The sequence below is a fragment of the Mesoplodon bidens genome (assembly GCF_964165515.1).
Source record: "Mesoplodon bidens genome assembly, chromosome: 6".
Lineage (NCBI taxonomy): Eukaryota > Metazoa > Chordata > Mammalia > Artiodactyla > Ziphiidae > Mesoplodon > Mesoplodon bidens.
In genome coordinates, this window is record NC_138162.1 from 37,551,990 (window position 1) to 37,577,109 (window position 25,120).

Here is a 25,120-nt window from a genome sequence, read left to right on the forward strand (position 1 = left end):
GGTGTTATGTTTCCATTGCTTAACTTTTTTATTATGGAAAAATTCAAACATATCCAAAAGTAGAGTGGAAGTATAACCGTCCCCCACGTACCCATCAGCCGGCTGCAACAGTTGCCCACTCACACTCCATCTTGTTCTAGCTCTCCTCCCCCTGCTCCCAGCCCCCGGCCCCTGGGTTATTTTAAAGCAAATCCCAGGCATCACATCACTTCATACAAAAATACATATCTCTGAAATGCAAACATTCGTTTAAAAAAGAAAAAGGGCCACATTATTATCACACCTAAACAGATTTTTTTCCCTTAATATTTTCTCAAATATCCAGTTAGTGTTCAATTTCCCCAGTTGTCTCAGACACTGTTTTTATAGTTTTTTTCCCAAGTTGGGATATAAATAAAATCCAGACATTGCTTGATATGTTTTTAAAATATTTTAAGAATCCCTCCCCCTCTGTTTTTCCTTGCAATTTATTTATTAAAGAAACAAGTCATTTTTTTCCCTCTGCATTTGAAAAGAAGGGTAGTGAAGTTCCAGATTACTAGGATCATTTTGAAATTGTGATGAAATGCTCTACATTAAAAAAATATATATAGCGTTTGAGAGAAATGTATTCCGTATCTCTACTTAAAAGTCACCTCTCGGGCTTCCCTGGTGGCGCAGTGGTTGAGAATCCACCTGCCAATGCAGGGGACTGGGTTCGAGCCCTGGTCCAGGAAGATCCCACATGCCGCGGAGCAGCTAAGCCCGTGTGCCACAACTGCTGAGCCTGAGCTCTAGAGCCCGTGTGCCACAACTAATGAAGCCCTCGGGCATAGAGCCCATGCTCTGCAGCGGGAGAGGCCACCGCAGTGAGAAGCTGGCGCACCACAACGAGGAGTAGCCCCCGCTCGCTGCAGCTGGGGAAAGCCCGCGTGCAGTAACGAAGACCCGACTCAGCCAAAAATAAATAAAAGAAAATAAATTTATTTTAAAAAAAGGCACCTCTCATTGCGGTCCCCCCTGGCCACCCAGTGTACAATTAATTCGCCGTCTCCCAAACCCTCAGTGCTTTACATCCTCCTTTCCTAGTTCATTTTTCCTCCTGGACACCTAGCACTACCTTACACGCGCTATGTTGTTATGTTTTACTTGTGTGTTATTTGCCTCCCCTCTAGAATGTAAGCTCCAGGTAGGCAGGGGTTTTGTGTGTTTTGCTAAGGCAAGGCAGAAACAGGGTGAGGATGGCCGTGTAGAGCAGGGGCGGAGGCATGCAGAGTGGAACCAAGTATTTCCATGCCCTTCACCTTGTTGATTTCTGGTATCCACTAGCATCAGAGATCCCTGTAGATCTCTGTGAGAAGCTCAGATGGTAAATGTCTTTTGCTTGTCACTCAGTGATAGAGGAACCTCTCTGCAGATGCTGACACAGTATCTTGACCCTCTCACTCCATTGTAGGCTCAGGCCCCCTCAACCAGAGGCTAGTGTGGCCAGGTTTATCTGCAGAATCTGTGCTGTTTCAGCTGGGAGGCCAGTCCCTACAGACCATCCACCATGGTGTTCAAAGGTGCTCCCAGCAAGGATGGTAGTCTTCAACAGTTTATCTTGATTCAAAACAGGTTTCTCAGCCTTTAGCCTGGTTGGATTGTAGTCAGGCTGGGAAACCACGCTCTGCCCTGGAACGCAGCAGGGGAAGCCTGCGTGAGTCACCACTGTGCTCTTAGCCAGCATTGTGGCCCACAACCAGGTCCCTCCATGGTGCCTTAGTGTTCTTGCCTGTAGAATGGGGGTGGCATCCTTTCACTTCCGCAGGGTCGTTGTGAGCTTTTGTTGTTGTTGTGAGTTTTTTCCGCTGTCCACTGAGGCAGGAATGTTAGCCCAAATCCTCCAGTCAGGCTTCATGAGAAGGCAGTGTCTGGTTACTCCAGGTGAGGCTGGGATTGCAGTGGCTGAGGAGACAGAGCCCTTACCTCTCCTCTGGGCCAAGGAAGGCACGGTCCCAGTAGTGGGGGCGGGGGGGAGTGTGGCCGACTCTTGGGGCTCCCTCGCCTGCTTTGGGGGTAGAGAGAGGAGATGCATTTAGCTGAGTGGAGCTGACAGGGCTCCTCTCACCATCCCTCCCTGCCTGGGGGCCTGGGCAACCTCTACAGAGAGACTTGGAGCAGAACTGGGGACAGGAGGCCCCAGGAACTTCTCTGCAGATGCTGACAAGTATCTTGCCCTTTCACTCCATTGTACGCTCAGGCCCCCTCAACCACAGGCTAGTGTGGCCAGGTTTATCGGCAAAATCTGTGCTGTTTTGGGTGGGAGGCCAGTCCCTACAGACATTTACCATCTGAGCTTCTCACAGAGATCTATAGGGATCTCTGATTCTAGTGGATACCAGAAATCAACAAGGTGAAGGGCATGGAGATACTTGCAGTTCCACTCTGCATGCCTCTGCCCCGCCCTACACAGCCATCCTCACCCTGTTTCTGCCTTGCCTTAACATTCCTTCATTCACTTACCCAAGTGCCGGGGATACAGCAGAGAGCAATACACACACAGCTGTGCTGTGTTCCAAGGTATTGTTTTAAGAGCATTTCTAGCTTTGGTTGTGAGGTTCTTGCCACACTGACAGGGGTGTGTCACTGGAACAACTCATCCTTGTTCCTGGAACCCTGTTCCTAGCCAGGATGTGCGCTTTTGTGTGTGTGTGTGTGTGTGTGTGTGTGCAGTACGCGGGCCCCTCACCGTTGTGGCCTCTCCCGTTGTGGAGCACAGGCTCCGGACGCGCAGGCCCAGCGGCCATGGCTCACGGGCCCAGCCGCTCCGCGGCATGTGGGATCTTCCCGTACCGGGGCACGAACCCGTGTCCCCTGCATCGGCAGGCAGACTCTCAACCACTGCGCTACCAGGGAAGCCCTGGATGTGCGCTTTTCCCAGTAAGATGTGAGGCGTCCTGTGAAGGGAGTCCATGGCACGGATTCTAGGTGCCCCCGCCCCTGGCCCCGAGGGAACCATATTTGTGTCTCCATGGAGAGCAGCTAGTGCTGATACCAGACCAGTAGATTTAGAATGCTTTCGGCTCTATGAAATCCAGGAAGGACCCCTGTTTTTTTGTTCTATTTTTTTTACTTTATTGATTTGTTCTGTCCAGTATGGCAGCCCCTTGCCATAGGTGGCTATTTCAGTTTAACTATTTATTTATTTATGTAATTTTATTTTTGGCTGCGTCGGGTCTTAGTTGTGGTGTGCGGGCTTCTCTCTAGTTGTGGCATGCAGGCTCCAGAGCGTGCGGGCTCCATAGTTGTGGCGCACAGGTTTGAGAGCGCACGGGCTCGGTAGTTGCAGCATGCAGCCTCACTCATTGTGGCTCATGGGCTCAGTAGCTGTGGCGTGTGGGCTTAGTTGCCCCACGGCCTGTGGGATCTTAGTCCCCCGACCAGGGATCGAACCCACGTCCCCTGCATTGGAAGGCGGATTCTTAACCACTGGACCATCAGGGAAGTCCTGTTATTTCAGTTTAATCAAATTAGGTAAAATTAATAAAAATTTAAATCCAGTTCCTCAGTCACACCAGCCACATTTCAAGAGCTCAGTCGGCACGTGGGACTAGCAGCCACTGTACTGGATAGTGCAGATCATGGAACGTTTCCATCACAACACAAAGTTCTGCGAACAGCACCATCAGTGTTCCTGCTCAGAGGCTGATGAGTGTGGGGAGGTAACTTCAGAGCACCGAAGAGAATGCTGAGTGACAAACAATGAAAAGTGAAGCTATTGCAAGTTTTAGTTCACGTTCTTGTGGTGAAACACTTCTCCAAGTAAATACTTACTTAGGGGAGACTTGAGGTTCCCCATGCTGATGCCTTCCATTAGAAGGTTGCCTCCAGAGCGTTCTCAGTGATTCAGTCACTCATCACCTTTTAGCACGTGCTAGGGACACGAGGTGTCCACTTCTTTAGCCAAGGAATGGCTCCTTCCTGCCCGGACTCCATGCTCTGCCAGAGAACGTGAGATTCGAAGCTCTCATAGCAGTTTGTGTCTTCTGAGTTAGTGGCAAAGAAAGTTCTTATTACTCTTGGTTTGTCACTTGTGGTTCTATTAAAAGAAGAAAAAAGAAACCCTGGGATGAAACTGATACTTTTCTAGAAGGTCGACCGAAAGCTTTTCCGTTCCACCTGGTGAGGTCTTAGCGGCAGAGCCAGGAGCAGCTGAGGCGAGGGAGGCGTCCAGGGCACAGATTTAGGGAAACACACTCAGGTGCCAACCTTGAACTTGCACAGAGCCCAAGACTGAGTGTCTCCTTAAATTTTGCATCCTGGGTGCCTGGCCTGCCTCTGCCTTGTTCCACCCAGGCTGGCTCCTGAGCCCCGTCACCGCTCACTCTGGCAGGCTCGCCGCATGGTTGCAGGGCTTCTGGCCTCGTCCGGGGCTCTTTGAGCTCAAGCAGCCTCCTGCCGTGTCTGAACCTCTCCCTTAGCTGGAACCCCTCAGTTATCTCTTTGCTCTTTGCATACCCGGCCCAGAGTGGAGGACAGGTAAGTAGCTAATAATGATCAATGAGCAAATCAGTCCACCAGGGGTCAGCTCAGTGAATTAAAGAGACAAGAACTCTCGTGACTTAGACTTTCTCATTAACGGTTCTGAGAACGTCCCGCCTTGTCACCTGCCAGGCTCCACGTCTTGGCACAGCTGAGTTCTCCCTGTGCACAGGGAGGCCGAGAGTCCTCTCGTGCATATGCCTGCTGGTGGGCACCGCTGCCCCTACCTCGCCCTTTCCCGGGCCTCTGTTGCTTTTAGCGTCAGGCTGAGTTACCGTGCTAGAAAGCTCCGTCTCTGAGCACGGTTCTCCCTGTCTCCCTCCTCCACCCCTGCTGCCTCCAGAGACTGTGTCATGCTGCAGCCAGACCATCCTAGGAGAACTTGGCTGGCTGGGGCCATGATTCAAGGAGGAACGGGGTACAGAAGCAACAGCTGTGTTCACGCTGCCCTTTCTCCCTCCCACAGAGCGTGCTGAAGAAAAGGGACCAAGTGCAAGCCGAGTACGAAGCCAAACTGGAAGCTGTGGCTCTGAGGAAGGAAGAGCGGCCCAAGGTCAGGGGAACCCCCCACCCCCCGGGGCGGGCAGGCTGCTCCGGGCTTTGGGCAGTGATGCCCCCCGGATGACGAGTGAATTTGTGTCCCTAGATCCATATGACCAAGATGGTCAGTGCTAGCTGGGCGGGGTTGATGCTGTTCTTTTCCTCTTTTTGCCCCCTTTTATGTCTAATGTACATTGGCAGTTGACTCTCCTGCTGTTTCCTGGGTTGTTTTTTTTTTAAGGTTTCCAGCTCTGCCATTCATAGGCAGTTCCTGTCTATGAAATGGGGCTGAGGAGACTGGGGAAGAACAGTCTAGATCAGTGTTCTCAGAAGTGTGATTTGCGGACTGGTCCACAAACTGTAACCAACCCAGGAGGAGAAAAGCCCAGAAGCCGAGAGTGAGCACTTTTCCAGCACTGTGTGCACAGCTGCCCTCCGTCTTCAGCAGCCCGTCCCGCCGACTAATTCCTAGCTGTCCCTCTGATATTGTGGAACACGGCCTGCTGAGCCCACGTCTCAGTCTCATTTAAAGGGATGACGTGGAATACTGTATTTAAAAAGTTCACTCTTAACAATTTAGCTTCTAAATATAAGTATAGAAGTCACTCTTCCTGGCTAGGGAGGGAAGGAGAGACAGCAAGTTCTGACACTACCCTAGTTTGGAAGCTGAAGATCCTGTATTTAAAAGTTGTCACTTAAATAGTTCTGTCAGCATTCGTACCTGCTCAGCACCGAAGGCAAACTTTCTCAGAGGCTGGTTTTGGCATTTAGTATATGTTCAGCCCTATTGGGGACAGTTCCTTTCCAAAGACAGGAGCTAAAGGTTATGAGTAATAGGCCGAATTATGTGTTGACTGTGCCCTGGATTGCCGGCTGCCTGCAGGTCACACCCACTCTGGAGCAGACCGAGCAGAGGAAACAGCTGTTTCTGGCTCACGCGTTTCACCTGGGAGAGCTCCCACCTCGTGCTCTACCCTTCTTGCTGGCCTGGGTGACTTCCCTTCTCCTCCCAGGGAGTGTTGAAATCTTCCTGCTGCTGCTGTGCTCACCCCCCTGGAGCATCACTTACCCATACGACTCATTCTCTTGGCCACAGGAGTCCTTATGAGATGGGGAAAGGTTTCTTTCCAGCCAAGGAGACCAACCAGTAGGTCCAAACACGCCTATACCCTCAGCACACCGTGGGGAGGTGGAATTTGTCTTCCTTCTCTCTCGTGGGATGCTGAGTCACACCAGAGTGAACTTGGCTACTTATTTAGCAATGGTGATACTTAACAAAACAGGGGCTGTCCCGACCGTGTACCAGTGAGTGGGATCCAACAGTGGGGGCAGCAGAAATGGTGTCTCCAGTTTGGGGTCTGGGGCAGCCACTACTTTGGTGGGCAAAGGAGGGCTCAGTTGGCAGCCTGTCCAAGTCAACCATGGTTTGGTACACAGAGCACAGGATTTAGAATCACATGTCCCTGGCTTTGAATCCCAGCTCTGTCCCCCAGCTTGGACTGCTTTGCTCATCAGCCTTTGTGGGATTCGTACATGTGATTGCTGTGAAGATGGAAGGATCAGCCGAGTGTCTGATGTAGCAACAGGTGCTGCATTGGTAGATCCTCTGTTTTCCAAACTAGCTCCTGTTGCCTCTAGTAGGACTGCTGAATGAGAGCTTCGTTTTCTGGGTTTGTTGCCACTTTTTTTTTTTTTTAATTATTAAAAATGTTTTTTCTCACTGCACTGTTGGGGGCATTGTTTCCTTGTGTCCCAAAGTGTCCCCTGCTTCTCCACGCCTCCTGAGCGTCTTTCCTCCCTGACCACCCATCAGCAGGGCGAGACCTGTTGTAGGAAATGAGTAGCTTAAGATTTTTCTGTGCTTTGTTTATTGTTTTATGTTTTCAGCTTCACTTTCCAGAGCTGCTGTTGGTGAGAGAAAAGCCAGGGTATCAGGAAGCGGGTCAGGGCTGGTTCTCCCCCCAGGACTCAATGAGTTGTACTGTTGGTAACTGTCATGGGAGCAAGATTGCCCACAGGTCCATCTCAGGGCTGCAGGAAGGAGAGGATTCCCACCGAAAGATGGAGAGTTTTCACAGGGAGGCCCCGGGTCTGGGCATGTTAACAGAAGATCTGAGGGAATCTCGGGGCTGATTCTGTTTTGAGGTGAAATCTTGAAAAGTTGCTCTGAGGAGTGAGGGAAAGTTGATTTTATATGAAGCCATGGAGAGGTCACTTCTCCGTAACCCAGAAGAAGGAAATGGCCTCTTGGGTCTCCGTGTCCCTCACTGGGATTTCACACTGGAGTGGACATCTGAGGACAGAGGACTGAGCCCCATGGCTCCAGCTGCCGGACGGAGAGCCCCGTGGCTGCAGCTTCTCGGCGTGTGCTGAGGGCAGGCAGCGGTGAGGCCTCTAGAGCTGAGGGAAAATGTATCGCAGAATTTGAAGTTTTGCTTTGTTTTTAGGTTGACGAAACTCAGCAGACCCCGAGGTGGCTTATTCTCAGGAAGATGTAGCTTTGATTTTGCAGCTTGGCTTTCCTCACTTTAATTTTGAGGTTGGAGAAATTACAGGCACTCAGCAGGGCAGGGCTGGCTGCCTTCTGCTGCATCTGTCAGGACTTGGGGAAATCTGAGAATTTGCCCCTCCTTAGAAGCTTGAAACAAAGCTATTACTAGAAACACAGGGGGGGCTGAGGAATGGCCTTTAAAACTGGACGGGAAGCATGCACAGTCGATTGTGGACTCATATGAGGGTAAACCATGGGGGGAACCTGCACATTTTATTCTGCATTTGACTCTTTTCAAATGCTAATATATTCACATGTTGCTGGTTCAAAAAATAAAAGAAGGGATGCCAGGAGAGAATGCTTTATACAAGGTTAAAAAAGAAAGAAAGAGAGGGAGTATTTCAGGCCCTGACCCACTGGTAGCTTGTACTGGCTACGGGCCAGGTGAAGAGGCTGCTGGGAGTGGGCAGTGTCATTGTGGAGCTGAGGTGTGTGGTGCGGCGCCGGGCGGAACGGAAAGTGAGAGGTGCTGACGTGCCGCTCCTCGGGGTGAGAGTAGGTGAGGAGGGGAAGGAGCACCTGCGGTCAGTGGGACAGGCCTCTTGAAGGCTGTGGACCTTCAAAGTCTCTTAGAATCACCAGAGTGGTGCACATTCTGGAATGGGGAGGATGTGGCAGAGAGCAAGAACTCCAGCTGTGACGTAGCAGATAGGAGCAGGGAGACTCGTTAATATGGAGCTTCGACAGACCCGCGGGTTTTGCAGGGGTATCTGTTGTTCCCAGATACTTTTGACAGGTGAGGAGGCACACACCTGAGAATCCCCAGTCCTGTCCACGGCGGCTGTGATCTCAGCCTGGCTTAGAAAACCAGACTCGTCCGCCACAGAAGGGCAGGGCTCTGTCACCTCCCTCACTAGATCCCTACAACAGCCTTCTGTCAATGCGGTTCCCGTCTTACAGATGAGGAACCAGCGCTCAGGGGAGTTGCATGACTTACACGCCAGTGCTCACACACGGTGGAGCTGGAATTGGGCCACGGGTGTGTCTGGTTGCAAAGTGGGAGCCCTTTATCCCCTTTACAAGGGCTCCCAGCAATCTTTGCTTCACTGAGGGGTGAGGCTTCCGGCTTTTGTAAGATGCGTGGCTGATGCTAGAGGGACCGGGCAGAGAACCTGGGCCTGCCGCTGGCTCTTCAGTCTGTGTCTGCTAGTCCATTCCGCGGGTGCAGGGGAGCTCGTGGCTCCTGTTCTCAGTGCATCTGCTCTCCACTTGGGCACTTGCTTTTCCCTCCTCAGCTGCCATTCTCTGAAGCTTGTTTCTTTTTATGTATTTTTTTTTAAAGCGTTCTTTCAGGGCACCAATGACTTCCTATTTGCCAAATTCAGTAGCCTCTTCTCAATCTTTACCCTGCCGCAGTGTTTCCTCAACTTCTCTTCATATCACAGCTCCCACAGAAAATGAAAATATTTGTATGGCACACTGGGGTCAAAGGCCAGGTTGCTTGAAACTGGAGGTGAGCAGCCTGGAACTCTGGCTTCCCAGAGGGCCGGGGGGATAATATTGCTGTCGTTCACACAGCACCAGTTAGGAAGCTGGGCCCTGCTTTTCACCTAGTGGCATATAGCCGAGAAGACAACCGTCTTGAATTGGTTCTGTCATTGGTCCTGGCACCTGTCCCCCGATGCTGGGATCATGTCTGCCTTATCTAATCTTTGGGGGCTTTATTAACCTACTGTCCTCATGGGAGCAGATAACGTGATGCCTCCAGCCTAGCTCCAAGAAGGATACTTAGGTAGAGATTCATATCGTAGGGCTGAGAGACGCCTGGCACGTGGAAAGGGTTCATTAATACATTTTTCGGTGAATGTTGAGTGAATTCACATTACCACCCTGCTCTCCAGCACACACACGCTTAATCTCATCCCGTGTTACCCTTCTCCCATCGCTCCACAACCAATATTCTGTAATGGAACTTCTCACGAGAGGTAGGGGAACCAATGTGAAGAATGCAGTCTTGTCCTCTGTTTAGAAATTGTTGTCTTTTGAGGTCTTGTCTGGAGATTCTTTTCCCTTCTTGGTATCTTGTGATCAGCAACACCTGACCGTTAGCATTGGATATTCCCATCTCTACCCGCTCCAAATACAAGGTAGCATAACTCGAACGGTACCTCAGTCAAAAAATCAGAGCATTGAGTTAGGAAGGAATGCAGGGTGTTACTAGTCAGCGAATTGATTGTCACAAAGACACCATCCAGAAAGAAACAAAAGTGAGAGAGGAATGCAAGCCCAAGCGTCTGCTGCCAGCAGCCCTACTCTCCGTAGAGTTGGGCAACTTCAGCAGCTGCTCACTTCAGACAGCTCACACATTCCTTCTTATTCTCTTCTTTGTAAGCCCTCCCATCTCCTCCCTCTTCTAACCCCCTCCACCCTTGTGCTTCTGTGGCTCTGCTGTCTCTGACTCACTTCCTGCTTCTGTGCCCATATTTCTTAGTAACTTTTGCTGACTCCTTTATTAAGCCTATACATGTAGGCTTTTCCATGAGTTCTACCCTTTGGCTCTCCCCTCCTTAGCCCCCTCTTTTATTCCCCCATATATTAAAACATTTTTTTAATCATGGCAAAATACACAAAACGTAAAACTTACCGTCTTAACCATTGTTAACTGTGCAGTTCAGTAGTGTTATAGTAAATTCACATTATTGTTGCAACCAATCTCTAGAATTCCTTTCATCTTATGGAACTGAAACTCCATATTCATTAAACAACAAAGCCCTGTCTCCCCTCCCTCTGGTCCCTGGCAACCACCATTCTCCTACCTTCTGCTTCTATGAATTTGACTACTCTAGGTATCTCTTATAGGTAGTTATAATGAAGTAGTATTTGTTTTTTTGTGACTGGATTATTTCACTTAGCATGATGCCCTCAAGGTTCATCCATGTTGTAGCATGTGTCAGAAGTTTCTTCCTCTTTAAGGCTGAATGATATTACGTTGTAGGTGTATATCACATTTTATTTATCCATTCATCTGCGGATGAACACTTTAGTAGCTTCCATCTTTCGTCTTTTGCGAGTAATGCTGCAGTGAACGTGGGTGTACAGATGTCTCTTTGAGGCCCTGCTTTCAGTCTTTTGGGTACATACCTAGACGTGGAATTGCTGGATCATATGGTAATTCTACTTTTAACTTTTTGGTGAACTGCCATACTTCCTTCCACATGTGCAAACGTTCCAATTTTCTACATCCTTGCCATGACTTGTGTTTTCTGGTTTGTTTGTTTCTTAACAGTAGCCGTCCTAATGGATGTGAGGTGGTAGCCTATTGTGGTTTTGATTTGCATTCCCCTAAGGATTTGTGATAGGGAGCATCTTTCCACGTGCTTGTTGGCGCTTTATATAACTTCTTTGGAGAGCTGTCGTTTGAGGCCTTTACTCATCTTACGAATGGGTTATGCGTTTTGTTGTTGTTGTTGTCTCAGCCCCCCTTGTGGAGGGGGGTCTCACCCTCCCATGGCTGCAGCTGCCTCCGTTCTCTGGTCTGTGGGCCCGTCCTTCACCGTGAGCCGCACGGTGGACTACTGCCGCCCAAACTGGAGGCTCCTCTCTGACTTGCTGTGTTTCATTTCTTGTGTGCGGTTGGTTGCCAGACCTGTCAGTTCCGTCTCCACCAGGTTGGTCTGATCTGTCCCTTCTGGTAGTTCAGCCATCACCCTGGCTCCAGGGTACTGAGGGTGATCACAGGCCAGTATAGTTTGGTGTTGACTCATCTCTCATCTCTGGTGAAATCTTGGGGTGACGTAGCACGGGTGAAGGGTGGCATGAAGTTTGAAAGAGCATGTTTAATAGTATTATAATATTTTATATTTGGAAAATGAAAAAGAAACCTTTTGATGTGACATGGACTAAAGTTCAGTAAAATATTCTTGACTTGAGGGGTTATGCAAATGATAGATTATCTTTTGTGAACAGCGCCTTACAATATTGATACTGATCAGAACTAACAAATAATTGGTTCGGTGCTTAACACATGCCAGGTACCAGGAGTTTTATGCATATACTGCCTCATCTAACCTCATTCCAACCTTATAAGGTGGAGGGTGTTATCCAGAAAAAGAAACTGAGGCGTGGAGAGGCCTAACGTCACCCATCTAGGAAGTGGTAGATGCTGTATTCACACCCTGGAAGTCTGGCTCTAGAACTGTCTCTATAGTAAGAGGAAGCACAAGGCTTTTCTATTTTCCAAAAAGGACGCCTGAGTTAAATGGGTCTCAGAACCCCTGGCCTTCAGGAAGAGCCCCAGGTTTCTCTCTCTGCTCCCTGCCAGCTGGGGCTCTCTCTCTCTCTCTCTCTGCCTTTGAGGGCTCTGTGGCCTGTGAGCTAGCTGTTCCTGAGGTGGGTCCAGGTGTTGTCTCATCTCTGTCACTTGTATGTACCGTCCCTCTGGAGTCACAGGCCCCACTTCCATCATCTTTGAAGAGTCGCCCCTTTGATATTTCTTCAAGGAAGCCGGCTCCCCCGCCCAAGTTGTCCTCAGCCTCCAGCTCCTCCTCCTTGTGCGTATCACAGGCTCCAAGTGAAGAGAAAGCGCCCTAAACATCTCCCCGCAGTGTCCAGCCATGTTCATTTTCTTCCCAACTAGCCTGGGTGACTTGAGATAAGATTTGCCTGCTGAGACCTAAGCACTTCCCGTCTGTGCCCAGAGTAGAGTGTGTTGGGAAAACAATAAGCTAAAAAAGTACTTCCCACGTCGAGGCTCAGGCAGTCATGCAGTCCAGAGTTTCCATCCCCAGACCAGACCCAGGAATCTTTGCCAGGTGAGCACTCCTTGGAATAAGAGAGCCTAGCTCCTTTCTTCTCACCGTGTCCCAGGAGGTTTTCCTTTCAGAGCTTTGCTTTCCTCCTTGCTGCAGTAGTTAACAGGAAGTTGATCGGGGGCACTTTTCCCCAGATGCTAAAATGAGCAGTGGCCAGGAAGAGGAATAAGGGAACTGGACTGTGCCTGCAGGGAGGGAAGGGAGGTCAGCCCAGAGATTGGTTCACTGGGTGCCTGTTGAGGCTGGTTCCTGGGATGTTTGTCAGGGAATGGCTCTGGAGAGGCAAAGCCAGGGCACTCTTGTTTACACTTTGGTTTCCCCCAAGGTGGCCAACAGTAACAGGTCAATCAGCAGGGAAAGGCAAAGTGACTTCAGTCCTAGATCAGGAGGGAAAATCGAGTCCTTTTTAAAATTTCTTCCAGAAGTTTAAGTGCTTTGGAGAACGCTCCCCCGCCACCAAAAAAGGTTCCTTGTTATTGGCTTTTGGTTTTGTTTTGTTTTTTTCTGGCCATACTGAGCGGCTTGTGGGATCTTAGTTCCCCAACCAGGGATAGAATCTGGGCTCATGGCAGTGAAAGCACCGAGTCCTAACCACTGGACGCCAGGGAATTCCCCAAAGTTCCTTGCTTTCAAGTCGCCCAGGATGCCTGACTGTATATCTTCCTCTCTGACTCATCCTTGTCTCTCCCAAGTTTAGTGCCCATGCCAGGCACATTTGAATTCCCTCACCTAGGCGGCTCCACTTTCCCTGCTCCTGTGTACTGCAGCCATGGCCAAATGGTCTGGGTGGCAGACGGCTAAGCGCCCTCAGCTCTTTGGAAGCCCTGAATGGGTTGGCTCCCTCAGGCTTGGCCTTGCCTGAGGTGTTTCTGGGTCAGCTCCTGCCCATAAGTTCTGGGTATAAAACTTCCCTGGTTGGTAGAGATTGACCTTGATGGTTACATTTGGGATCAGAGGCCCCAGCACACAAAATGTCCAAGGCCTCACTTGTTTTGGGAAAGCATTTGGCAGGTGGGTGTGTGACCCAGCTTTGGGCATGTTGACCGCCCCCCCTCCTCCCGGACACCATCAAAGCCCAGTGGAGCTCCTGTGTTAGGAGAGAAGCCAGCTTTGTGCTTTGGGTACCAGGGTGATCATTTCCCATTACCTTCTTATAATATTGGGTATTTTCTTTCTAGCTGTGTAGGACGGATGAAACTCACCAAAGCAAAGTGAAAGTTGTGAAATTCAGGGGACCTGGTTCCATTTTGAGAAAGCCTTCTAAACTTCCTTAAGAAAAACTAGAAATAGCCTGCTGTATACTTCTTCTTTGTATTTCACGGTTTTTGACATGCATAAACAACTTTCTTTCCATTTCCCCAGAACTACCCAATTATAATTCTTTATTTTTGGTTATCTGCTATCTGGGGGTTGCGTGGACAAGTCTCCAGTTGATTTATAAAGTGGGCCAGTAGTCTTATTGCAGTGAATTCTCTGGTTAATGGAGATAGGCAACATCAAAACGTCATGGTTAATGGAACCGTTCATGTGATATGGAAAACCCTCTTTTCTAGTTTCAATATGGGACATAGGAGAATAGCAGCGCAATACCAAATACTGCTGTACACTTGCAAAATCTGCACACATTTTCACTTTTGGATGGGTAACTCCTAAAAGGAGCCAGACATATGACTCTGAATCACAGCGTTTCTTCTTCCTGTTTGTAAACAGGCAAGTGTTTCCCCCACAAGTCACTGTTTGGCTTGGATGGGTTTAAAAATTGGGGTCAGGATAGCACTTGTCAGAATTCTTTCTTACATCTGGAAACCCAAGGCTGTGCCTACAAATAAATGCCTCCAGAGGAGGGAGTGTGCTCATGGCATTTTAAGGCAGAAATCTGGCCTCTCACAAATGTGTGAGCATAGGGGCACGAGGTACCCGTTACACATACAAAGCTCCCGCGTATGCATCCCCCTTCCAGGTACCAGCAGAGGTGGAGAAATGTCAGGATCGGATGGAGTGTTTCAATGCTGATCTGAAAGCCGACATGGAGAGGTGGCAGAACAGCAAGAGGCAGGACTTCCGGCAGCTGCTCATGGGAATGGCCGACAAGAACATCCAGTATTACGAGAAGGTGACGAGCAGGCTGACAAGATGACAGTCCTCTCCTTAAGGAAGTGTTTCTAATAGCCAGAGCCTCTGGTCAGGGCCTGCCAGAAGTCCAGAAGGGTCCTGCTGGGCCCATCTCCTTCCCTTAATTTATGTGTTTAGTCTTAGCAGCCCCTGTGCGTCCTCACCCTGCTGTGCTAGATGTGGTGCTGGGTTTGGAAGCCGGGGGGTGGGGCGGGGGGGCCCTGGGTGCCCACAGGGGTTTCACTTGCACACCCTGCTGATGGAAGCAGCAGTTTTATCCTCCAAGCCCTTTAGTTCTCCCAGCGGCTGCTTCCCAGTCAGTCAGGCCTGCAGCACAGGGATGTCCCCAGTTGATAGAGGCTTCGGGGTTCCTTTAAGCTGTTCTGTGGATCTTCACACAGGGGTTCTTACCTCCATTGTGCCGTGGATCCCTTTGGTCATCTGGTGAAGCCTAGAGACCCCTTATCAAAATCCTGTTTGTTCTTTTAAAATAGACTTTGAAATACTGTTTTTAAGTACCTAAAACAAAGGGATGTAGGATTACAAAAGAAAACCATTAAAAACAATTTTTTTGCTGAGTCCCCTGAATCAGTGGACTTCAAGGTAAGCGTCCCGCCCGCCACCCTCACACACATACAGCTGTCATCAAGCTGCAGCTGAGTATCCTCAATCAAAGTTTGCTCCTAGCATATCTAACCCTAGATCATTTCTGCTAACTAATTCTAATATTCCTTAAAGCTTAAAGTTATCGAAAAAGAATGGCCCAGTGGTAATTCAACAAGTAACCTGTAGACTTAAAATCAGGCTGAACACACATTACCTCAAGTACTCCCATCACAGTTCTAGAACCATGTCCTCATCTCAAACTAGAAGAATCCATCTTTTTCAAAAGCTTTGCTGGTTCTGGCTGCTGTGCAGAGGCAGTGTGTCTGCATCTTGATTGGGAGGAGGGTTAAGGAAGAAAGTCATGGAATATGGCCCTTACTTGCCAGGTCTTAGTAAGGGCTGTTTCATAGGGAAGGGGGAAGGGGGCATACGCCTTTCCTCAGTACCTTTCTCATGGGACCCCCACTGTGTGTCTGCATTGGCACTGGGCTGAGTGCTTTGCATATATGATCTCATTAAGTTTAAATTTAACCCTCACCGTGACACTGTGAAGTGGGTTTTAGGGGCTTTCAATTGAAAGCTGAAGAAATGGAAGCTCAGCAAGGTTTTAAAACTCTGCCCAAGGTCACTCACCTTGTGAATGACTGAACTAGGATCGGACTTGGCTCTCCGGGTCCACAGGTCTGAGAATTCCCACACACTGTCAGTGAGGGAGACAGAGACCACAGATCTTTGGGGACAGTCCTGACTGCCCAGAGGTGGAAACATCATTCCATGTGCAGCCAAGGCCTCATTCCTCTACTGACTGTGCTCTTAGACAGGGTGCCTCTCTGTGCCTTTGTTTCTTCATCTGCAAAATGGGAGTGATCCTTATCCATTGAATGATGGTGAAGAGATAATGAAATGATACCTGAGAACCTCTAATGTGCCTGGCAAATGGTGGATACTCAGTGAATGGTGCTTCCTTCCCTCATGCCCTCATTCTAGCCCCACTTCCCACTGCACCAGTGCTGACTCAGTTGGATGTTCATTCCTCCTCTTGGTGATTAATTCCAGTGTTCCCAAGGCCCGGGTCCCAGGACTCAAACTCAGGGCCTTTATCCACGTCTTGCCACTATACTGCAAACAGGGCCACTGTCTTGGGGCCTCGTCTTGGCTCCTACTTATATTTAACAGATGCTTTTTGTGTACTGTCTGTGTACAAGGGACCAGGTACACATGGGTAAACAGAGAGGCAGGACTCCTGCCATTAAGGAGCCATCTGTCTAGTGGAGGATAGACGTTAATCCAAGAATCCCACCTCTTCAGAGAAATACGTGCCCTACAAGAAAAGAACAGGAAGCTGGGAGGAAAGACTAGGGGGCATCATTCAGATCAGGATGGAAGGGGGCAAGTAGAGTGGGCAGGAAAGGCCAATCTGAGGAAGTAACATTTAACCTGAGTCTCGGAGACAAAGAACAAGTATTCCAGGCAAAGGGAGCAACATATTTAAGGGTCCTGGGGTGGGAAAAAGCTTGAGTGTTTGTCCAATAGTTAATTTTGTGAAGAAAGCTAGTATTTAGTTGGGTCTGTGGTCAAGGGGACCTTTTGCTTCCTTTGTAGTTTTTGAAGTTTTTTACAATGAAAATGTTTCCATGTCATAGTTGTATAATAAAATACATTTTAAAAACGCTAAAAAGAAAAGAAAGAAAAAGCAAGCTGGTGTGGCCTTGGTTCCCATCAATGACATAGGAGAACCTTCCAGATCAGAGATGATGGCCGAGGGAGAGAACAAGACCCAGGATGCCACGGACCCCACACTGGGTCTCTTGCTGACAGCAAGCTCCTTGAGGCTCCCTGGGCTTCCTTCTTTTTTTTTTTTTTCCTGGGCTTCCTTCTGTAGGGCAGGGTCTGAGTCCAGCTTCTTCTCCAACCTCAGAGTCACCAAGGAAGGAAGCAAGGAGCTATTTCACCACTCCCTTCACCCGCCTTGACCTAGGGATGAGTCTCTCCTCCCCTGTCCTCAGGTCTCCTCCCCAAATGACTTAACACAAAGCCTTGCTTCACCCTTGGGCTGCTCCTAAGAAAGCCCTTATGTAGTTCTTCTCTCCTCTTTATGCAAGAGACTGCTCAAAGGGAGGGTCCTTTCTGCTGAGCAGCATGCTCTCAGAGAAGAGGGCCAGCGTCTTCCAAGTTCTTGGCTCTTCTGAAGGGTCTGGAATGAAAGGCATGTGTGTAGTGGAAAGAACATCCACTTTGGAATCACGAGCTCTGCCACTTACGAGTTGTGTGTCTTGGGAAAGGTTTTTTTTTTAACCTCTCTGGGTCTCATTTTCCCCACCTGTGAAATGTGTGTTTGTGTAATAATAATAATTCTACTTCCTAGAGTTGTTCCGAGGACTAGTGACAATGAATGTAAAATATATAACAGTGTCTGGACATGATAAAACTCAATAAATAGAGTTCCCTCTCCCCATTTTCCTTTATGGGAGATCCAGGAGTGGCCCATACAAGCAGATGTGAGGTGGCTGAAGAAGAGCGGGTTTTCTGCCCCCTCTGAGTCAGGTGGCTGGCCCGTTCCAAGATAATTTATATACTCCTGCAGGCACCACCCACACCTGGAGCAGTGTCTCCATCCTGGCTGAGAACCTAGGGCCTCACCAAGGGTTTGCAGCCGGCCCTCTCTTCTGCTTTTGGAATGGAGGGAATTTCTTTCAGTGAATACATTTCCGCTCACTGATATGAGTTTTATGGACAGTGCATTTAGGCCTCATAGAGATGCTGCAGTCTTTCGTAGAGATGGGGGCAGGGGGAGATGTAGTCAAATACCTGTTGCCTCCCTTCCCTCTGCTAGCTCTGGATAATACATGTAGGTGTCATTAGACAAAGGTGACCCAGCAGGATTGACAGTGTGAGGGTATAGATCAAAGCAGAATGAAATCTGAAACTCCACGCTGATGCTGTGTGTGTGTGTGTTGTCGTTCCAGTGCCTCATGGCTTGGGAGTCGATTATCCCACTACTGCAGGAGAAGCAAGAGGCCAAGTAAGCTCCTTCTTGGGACAGAGACTCTCCTACCTATGCCGGGCATGGCACCCACACCGGAATGTCCCTGCAGTGCTAGAGAGGTAGCACCAAGAAAAGAACCGCAGAAACATCTCTCTTCTGTGTATTTCTTTCCCTTCCCCCCACCTTTGTCCGACAGTTGTTTTCAATGAGTATTTATTCCTTGGTGGCGTCTGTAAGGCTGTCATCATCTCTCAACAGAAGAAGCATACCTCCGTGGTGTGAAGGAACCTGTTCGGTGGGATGCTACGAGGATTTGAAACCGAGGGACAAGACAGCCCTGAGCTGACATTCTGACATCTCGTTACAGTCCCCTCTTTGGGGACAGCAGAGTTGCCTGCCATGGAAGAGAACCCGGGTCCTGCCTTGCAAGGCCGTGAGGAAGGCATGAACAGAAGGCAGCTCCTGCTTTCCGTGGATGCACAGTGGCTCTGGAATTGACCTCCATGGGCCTTGACTTGGCCTAGAAGGAGGTGTCGGCGCCTCTGTGGAAAGCCCTTAATGTACAGTGTAGCTCTGACTGTGGCCTGCTGCCTGCCTGTCATGAGTGACACCTGTGTTATGGTTTCCGGTTCTCTTAGGACCGTTTAATCAGTGTCTAGGTGCATCCGTGCTAGAGCAAGCAAGCTAGCATCCTTGTCCTTTATGCGATGCCTTGGGAAGCTGAGGGGGCAGTGCTCCCCGAACTTGTTTCTGACACTAAAATGTAGTAGATTGGAAACTGTTTTGTGTAAAATGAAAAAAGGTGCATTTTCTCTATGACGTTCTTCGATGTTCTTTTGCTTGTTAAATGTCATCAGGGTAGAGAGTTAGGCCTGTTAGGGGTCATCTGTTGTCTTGAAGTCGGAGTAGCTCCGAGGTGTTGAGGTCAGCGGGCATATACCAAGCCCCACCTCCCATGTCTGCTTTGTGCAATTTGCCTTTACCTCACCAAAAACTCCTAGTTTAATGTGTCCTGCTGTGTCCGCTGAATGATTGGGCAACCTTTTGGGGAGAGGCTGGCATATTCTTATGATGCAGTCAAGATTTGTAAACTCAGTCTGAATGCTCTGTGTGAAGTGCTTTAACCTTACTCTTTCCTAGTCAGGAAGACGAGTCTGTATCCAGGTGGGCCTCGAAGATGCCAAGTGTGACAGCGAACTCTTTGCTACTGGTAAAGCTGAAACCTCCTCAGTTTGCAGCCACATTTCTGGGGACGGCTGCATCTAAAGTCTTCATTTCAAACTATTATTAGCAGGTTTCCTTTTCAAGTGTGTCAACACAAAACAGAAAAAGGGGATCTCTCTTCCAGCTCGTTTTTTTCCCCTCATGAAGTAAAACTACCTATGTCATGTTTGTGTTCTCTCGTCTGTGGCTCATCTCTATAAAATTACAAATCTGAGCCTCAAATAAGCAGTAGTAGTATTTTTTTAATGAAACAGCTGTGCTGAGACACTGCTGCATTTGCAAGTGAACCTGCAAATACTGGTCAACGTGCAGACTGCTGAGGTCACTGCATTCCGCTTCTAGCTGCAGATCTTGGGGCAGCCATGGCTGTGATGCTGGTGGGGCAGCCGTTGGACAGCCCAGGACAGTTTGGTTCTGCTTCATCATGTTTGAAAAAGTCGTGGTTTAAGTGATAATTTGTATATCAGTTGGTACTTGTGCACACTATTAGACCCCATTTGTGCCATTCTAAAATCCTTTGATGTGAATTTTCTGTTTGGTACAATTAGAGATGATTCATTGAAGCAGAAGGGTAAGAACAGTCCATAGACCCCGAGTGGTGAGTCAGTGTTTCATTCTACCTCTAAACCATCCTGTTGGTGTGGGTGTCGATGTCCTGGTCCAGCCTGAAAGCTTGCTGGTAGAATCGGGGCATGTATGTGTTAGTGGGTTGATGGCCTTCTATGGATATTTGGCAGAAAACACTAGACTGACCCAGAGGCGAATGCTCATCTTTGGGAACATGTGAAGTCTTGCCTGGTGGAACGTATGCTTTAAAAATGTTGTCCAGTGTGACAAATGCTTGGAAAGAACTGTGGAAGGAGTTACAGGAAGACTAGACTCTAGTCTGCTGCTAGTTGCCAAAGCCCAGGCACATTCCTGTGGAAGGGTTAGATGGGCAAGAAGGCAGCCCTACCAAAAAAAAAAAAAAACCATCAGGTTCCTTGCTAGGACATACGGGGAAGGGATTGGGGTACACAGTCATCCCCTTACGTTATTGGAGGCAGAAGACTGGTTCTGAAGGGATGCAGGCATCTTGGGCTTTTATCTTTCTCTGTTTGCTTGGTCCCCCTATGATGTGCCTGTGCTTTAAGACTCCAGAGAGAGCTGGAACCGGCAAACCGACCTCCAGCGTGCCGCACGTTGATAGCAGAGCTTGGAGGACCAGGGTGTCTTGCCGCCTTCCTTGGAGAAATGGTCTTTACAGAAAAGGGACCTTTGTCCCTTACTTCTGGCCGGCATCTGATGAGGTGAGGAGGCTGGCCCAGAAGGCAAGGGACAGTAGGCGGCTGCGGAGGCCCTCCAGCCCTTCCCACCGCTACGGCTCCCTCGGGCCCCCGAGGGTCAGCAGCCCCCAGCATTCACCTCTCCATCTCCATCAGCACGAAGGTGAGTCCCTGTGAGAAGTGTAACCCAGAGACTTCTGTGCCAAAGACTGCCTCATAGAGGCTTCATCACCCCATCCTTCTTGGCTTCACAAAAGTCGGGGTGCTGAGATCACTGACTCCTCTCTTGTATTTATTTTCCAAGAGGTTTTGGCTTGAGGATGTGTCTTACTTCAGGCAGACACACGTGGACAGGTTGAGACTTGAGCACGTGGCAGTGGAGTGGAAAGTCATCCCTGTCAGCTGTCCCTGGGCCGGGGAAGTGAAAGGTTCAGTTCACCTGGGTTAGAAATCCAGGCTAGGGCAGAAGAGAGAATTCCTAGAAACTGAGCAGATCTTAAAGACGCAGATGAGGTTGAAGAGAGCAGTTGCGATTTGCAGCAGATATAGACACTGCTTGTCCTCACCGCATGCTGGATCTCCAAGAAGGCTCTAGGCTGCTCTGCTCTAAGCAAGGAACCACTGCTCCTGCTCGAGCCAGGTTTGGGGTTGGATTTTATCATTTTTTAAGACTTAACGATGATTCCTGGTGACCTCAGAAAAGTGCGATTATGGACGTGATGGGCTCGTATTTCACCGTGCTGCTCATTGAACCCACCACACACCTTTCTTTAGCTGAAATAACAAAACCCAGCACGACTCTGGGGATGGTGGTGAATGTAACCTAAGTTTGTCTTCATGCCAAATTTCAGCCACACCCAGAGTGTGTCCTTCACGTTAGTGACTTGGAATGTGTTTTCTCAGTGGCTGTCCACACGAGGGAATTAAATGTACCCCTGCTGCTCGTTTCCTGTGAGGCTGCTATTTGTGTTGGGACGATGGGCTGTTCTGTTTAGAGAAGGGCACGATGCCGTGTGGCAGTGTGCACAGGGACTTTCTCTTCGGACGGTATCAGCCCAAGAGGCACCCAGAGGTTGTGTGACTTGGCCCTGCTGTTGATAGCATTGAAATCACGGGCACCTGGCTCTGTTTTGATGCCATTCGTTGGGCCACACAAGCGTCATTCTCTGCCCTGTGTCCTGAGCTGGTGAGAGAGGAGGGAGAGCCAGGGCCAGAGCAGCCTGTCTTCTGAGCAGAAATGGCCCTTTAGAGCAGCCAGAGTAGAGCTCAGTTTTAACCCATCCCAAGACCCAACACAGGTCTGCCTGTTGTCAGGGTACGCCACACCAGTCCTGGTCCCCACCTTCCCAGACACCTACTTTCAAGGTCTGTGGAAACTGGGTAATCTCATCCTAAGGCTGGGGTAGCACTGCTTTGGCCATCCCTGTCTGCAGAATTGTTTTGGGAATTTGGGTGTACCTTCTCACTTCCAAAAATCCTCCATGTGCCACCAGATTGAACACGCCCCCTCACTTACTGTGTTTTCTCTATTCAGATGACATTTCCCTCCAATTTACCTGCCATCCCCCGGGCCAGACCTACAGATTGAGCTGGGTGTGTTGGGAGTTGTTCGCCTCTTTGTGGTTTGTTAATTCAGTGAATAAACCAGGAACCTGATTTTTCATCAACCCACCCGATAGGTGGTTTTGCTTTCTGTATTAAGGATATCTGGTCTCTCCATAGTTGCACAGATCAGAGCATGTGTAGGGCTGTCTACGTTAGAAAAGGTTTGGGGTGGGGGGCAGTTACAGGGAGTGTGACTGTTTTTTCTTAATCAGATGTCTTTGAAATGCTCTCTGAGTGTGACTGTCTGACCCCTTCTGTGTGGCAAAAGAAATATGTTATCAAGGTAGTTTTTACTACTGTAGATAGTCTGTAAATAAGTGCTTTGAAAAAATAACGTTAACAAACCAGTAAGATATTTGTCTCATTCATAAACATTTTGTGTATTTAGCACTTGAAAGTCAACAAATCCAGACTTCTGGAAATGCCACAGACTGTTAAAAGCCTAACTCTACTTTTTGAGAAGTTGTCAACACCTGCTAATATGCCTTATTCTTCAACTACTGTTTTTTAGATTCTGGATAGAGAGAGTTTTTAGAGATGTAATCAGTTGTTCAGTTTAAATACTTGAGGCCTAACATAGCCAGTCTTTGTTCCTCTTAAAGAAACAAGCAAGAAAGTGAGGTTCATAATTAGGGCTGCCTTTTGGGAGGAGAAAGCTAAGTATTGCTATTGCCAAATGATATTTTTGATAATGTAAGGAAACACAGGGACCACAAAACCTTTTTGTTGTTGTTGTCGTTGTTGTTTTAAAGTGTGAAAGATTAATTTAGTGCCTTTTGGCACATTTTTGATATTACGGTGTCAGCATTGACAAATCACTTAGATACAGAGAACTCTATCGATTATGACAATATTAAACGTTTACCCTGATTCTGTAGAACAGCTTCTTAAAAGATACCGTGGGGGCCTCAGAGCAGCATATTTTACATAGAAATTCTCCGCAGGTTGAAATGCCAAAAACACGAAACGTGCTGTTGACTCACGTAATTTAGTCCTTTGTCATAGAGCTTTTACTATTAAAACCAGTGACTGGGTACAGCACATGCGCCTCTCTGGGCGGCGCTGCCCTCTCACCAGGTGATTCTGGGTGGCCTGTAGGCCGGGTGTGAGCAGGTAACACCTGCCAGCTCCCCTGTGTGACAGGCTGGCTCACAGTCTCAGACCATCCCTCCAGTCACAAATGATACTCGAAGGAGGGATGGGGGATTGCTTTTTCCCCAGTGGGGAAGTGGCGGGGGGAAAGTACATTGCAAACAAAAATGTGACTCAGCGGGATAAAACAAGGCCCGTGTCAGCTGGGCCCCCATCGAATAACAAACCAGCAGTTCTTAGCAGTCAGCACCGTTCTCCTGGGCACTCCTGAGGTTTTGGTCCTGTCCTGTAGCACCCTGTCTGTTGTACTCTTGTACCTGTTCCCTTGATGTCTGTGTGTCGGGGATGCATTCAGACATGATGTACATCTGATATATTCCCGTGAAATAAACTGCCAGCAAACTTTCTAACTTGTATTTTAACTGTTGGAAAAACAGACAAGCAAAAAAAACCTTTTGCTTAGGTCATGTCCAAATTATGGACTGTTTATTATTTTAGAAATCATTCTTTACACTTAAAATTTTAAAAGAAAAACCCTGAGGTATTGATCAAGTCCTCCTTGTAAATGTGTGCTCTTCTCTCCATGTTGCTGTTAAGCCAAATCAAAAGCTGTGGGGGGGAAAAAAAAAACGTGCTTGAGAATGTGTGTCGTAGATGAGAAGGCAACTTATTTACAGATCAAAGTCTTTGTTTCATGAAGCTACCAAACTTTAAAAAGAACGTCACCTTTTTTGTTTCCTTTGTTATGGAACCCAGAGATTATAAAGAGAAAAAAGTTCTTGTTGCATTTTTGATGCTGGCATGAGGTTTTTGTCCACTTTTTTTCATATATCTGCGTATAAAAAATTCTGTCCATTGTGTACTATGGGATTAGTATTACATTTCAAGGTAAACAAAAGACTTTGTATTGCTTGATAAACTATTAGCTTGTAAATTTAAAACAGGTTTCTTTACCTCATTTAACTTAAAGTAATGGACCAATAAACCTATAAAAGACGCTTTCTTTACCTTGAGTCATGTTCCGTTTGTACGGCTTTATAGGACAGGAAAACATGCGTGCCTCTTGTTCTGTTTTCTTATTTTCTCTGAAGGGGTATCCATTTGCCTGCAAGAATCAGGATATGCATAACGACAGGAGAAAAACCTATAATTTACTGTTTTTTGTTTGTTTGTTTGTTTGTTTTGCAGTACACGGGCCTCTCACTGTTGTGGCCTCTCCCGTTGCGGAGCACAGGCTCCGGACGCACAGGCTCAGCGGCCATGGCTCATGGGCCCAGCCGCTCCACGGCACGTGGTACCCTCCTGGACTGGGGCACGAACCTGCGCCCCCTGCGTCGGCAGGCGGACTCCCAACCACTGCGCCACCAGGGAAGCCCCATTTAACTGTTTTTATTCTTCGTTTCTTTTTGGACTTATCCTCAGTTTGCCCTCTCCTACATCTTACAAGGTGACACCAATCTGAGGACATGAAGAAACCGCCCAGTGTCCATCTGTAACTGTGATTGGCAGGAAGGCTGGCAGCCAGCCCAGGTAATTACATGAAGGATTTCTTCCTATTCTATCCCGTAACAAAGCACAATGTCATATGCTGAGTCAGAGCCAGTCATTTCCTGATTTTTTTCTTTGATTCCTATGTTTTTAAAAAATCTGTAAAGAAAGAAGAAATGCCTGTAGCTCATTAGAGCGTTCAAGTGTGTTATAAATTAGAGATCAGAATGCTCAGTTAAGCTTACCTAATGATGGCAATGCACTGGAAATGGACTTAAACTGGTGCTAAACTTGGCTTACTGATAGTAGACACCATTAATATAAGACTTCAGTTATACAAAATGAGGCAGCAAGGTGTGGGATGAGAGATTTGGGACCAAATGTCAGCTTTTCTACT

At 48.3% G+C, this 25,120-nt stretch overlaps 1 protein-coding gene across 2 annotated transcripts in view; it reads left to right on the top strand.

The window, feature by feature from the left end:
* Positions 1-24,232, top strand: part of SNX30 (sorting nexin family member 30) — a 110,448-nt gene extending 86,216 nt beyond the window's left edge. For both annotated transcript variants that reach the window (XM_081237176.1, XM_081237177.1), the window contains 3 exons: positions 4,970-5,056; positions 14,306-14,458; positions 18,030-24,232. In XM_081237176.1, coding sequence (XP_081093302.1) covers positions 4,970-5,056; positions 14,306-14,458; positions 18,030-18,089 — 300 coding nt within the window. In that variant the 3' untranslated portion in view covers positions 18,090-24,232. The remainder of the gene's footprint in view (positions 1-4,969; positions 5,057-14,305; positions 14,459-18,029) is intronic.
* The last annotated feature ends 888 nt before the right edge of the window (positions 24,233-25,120 follow it).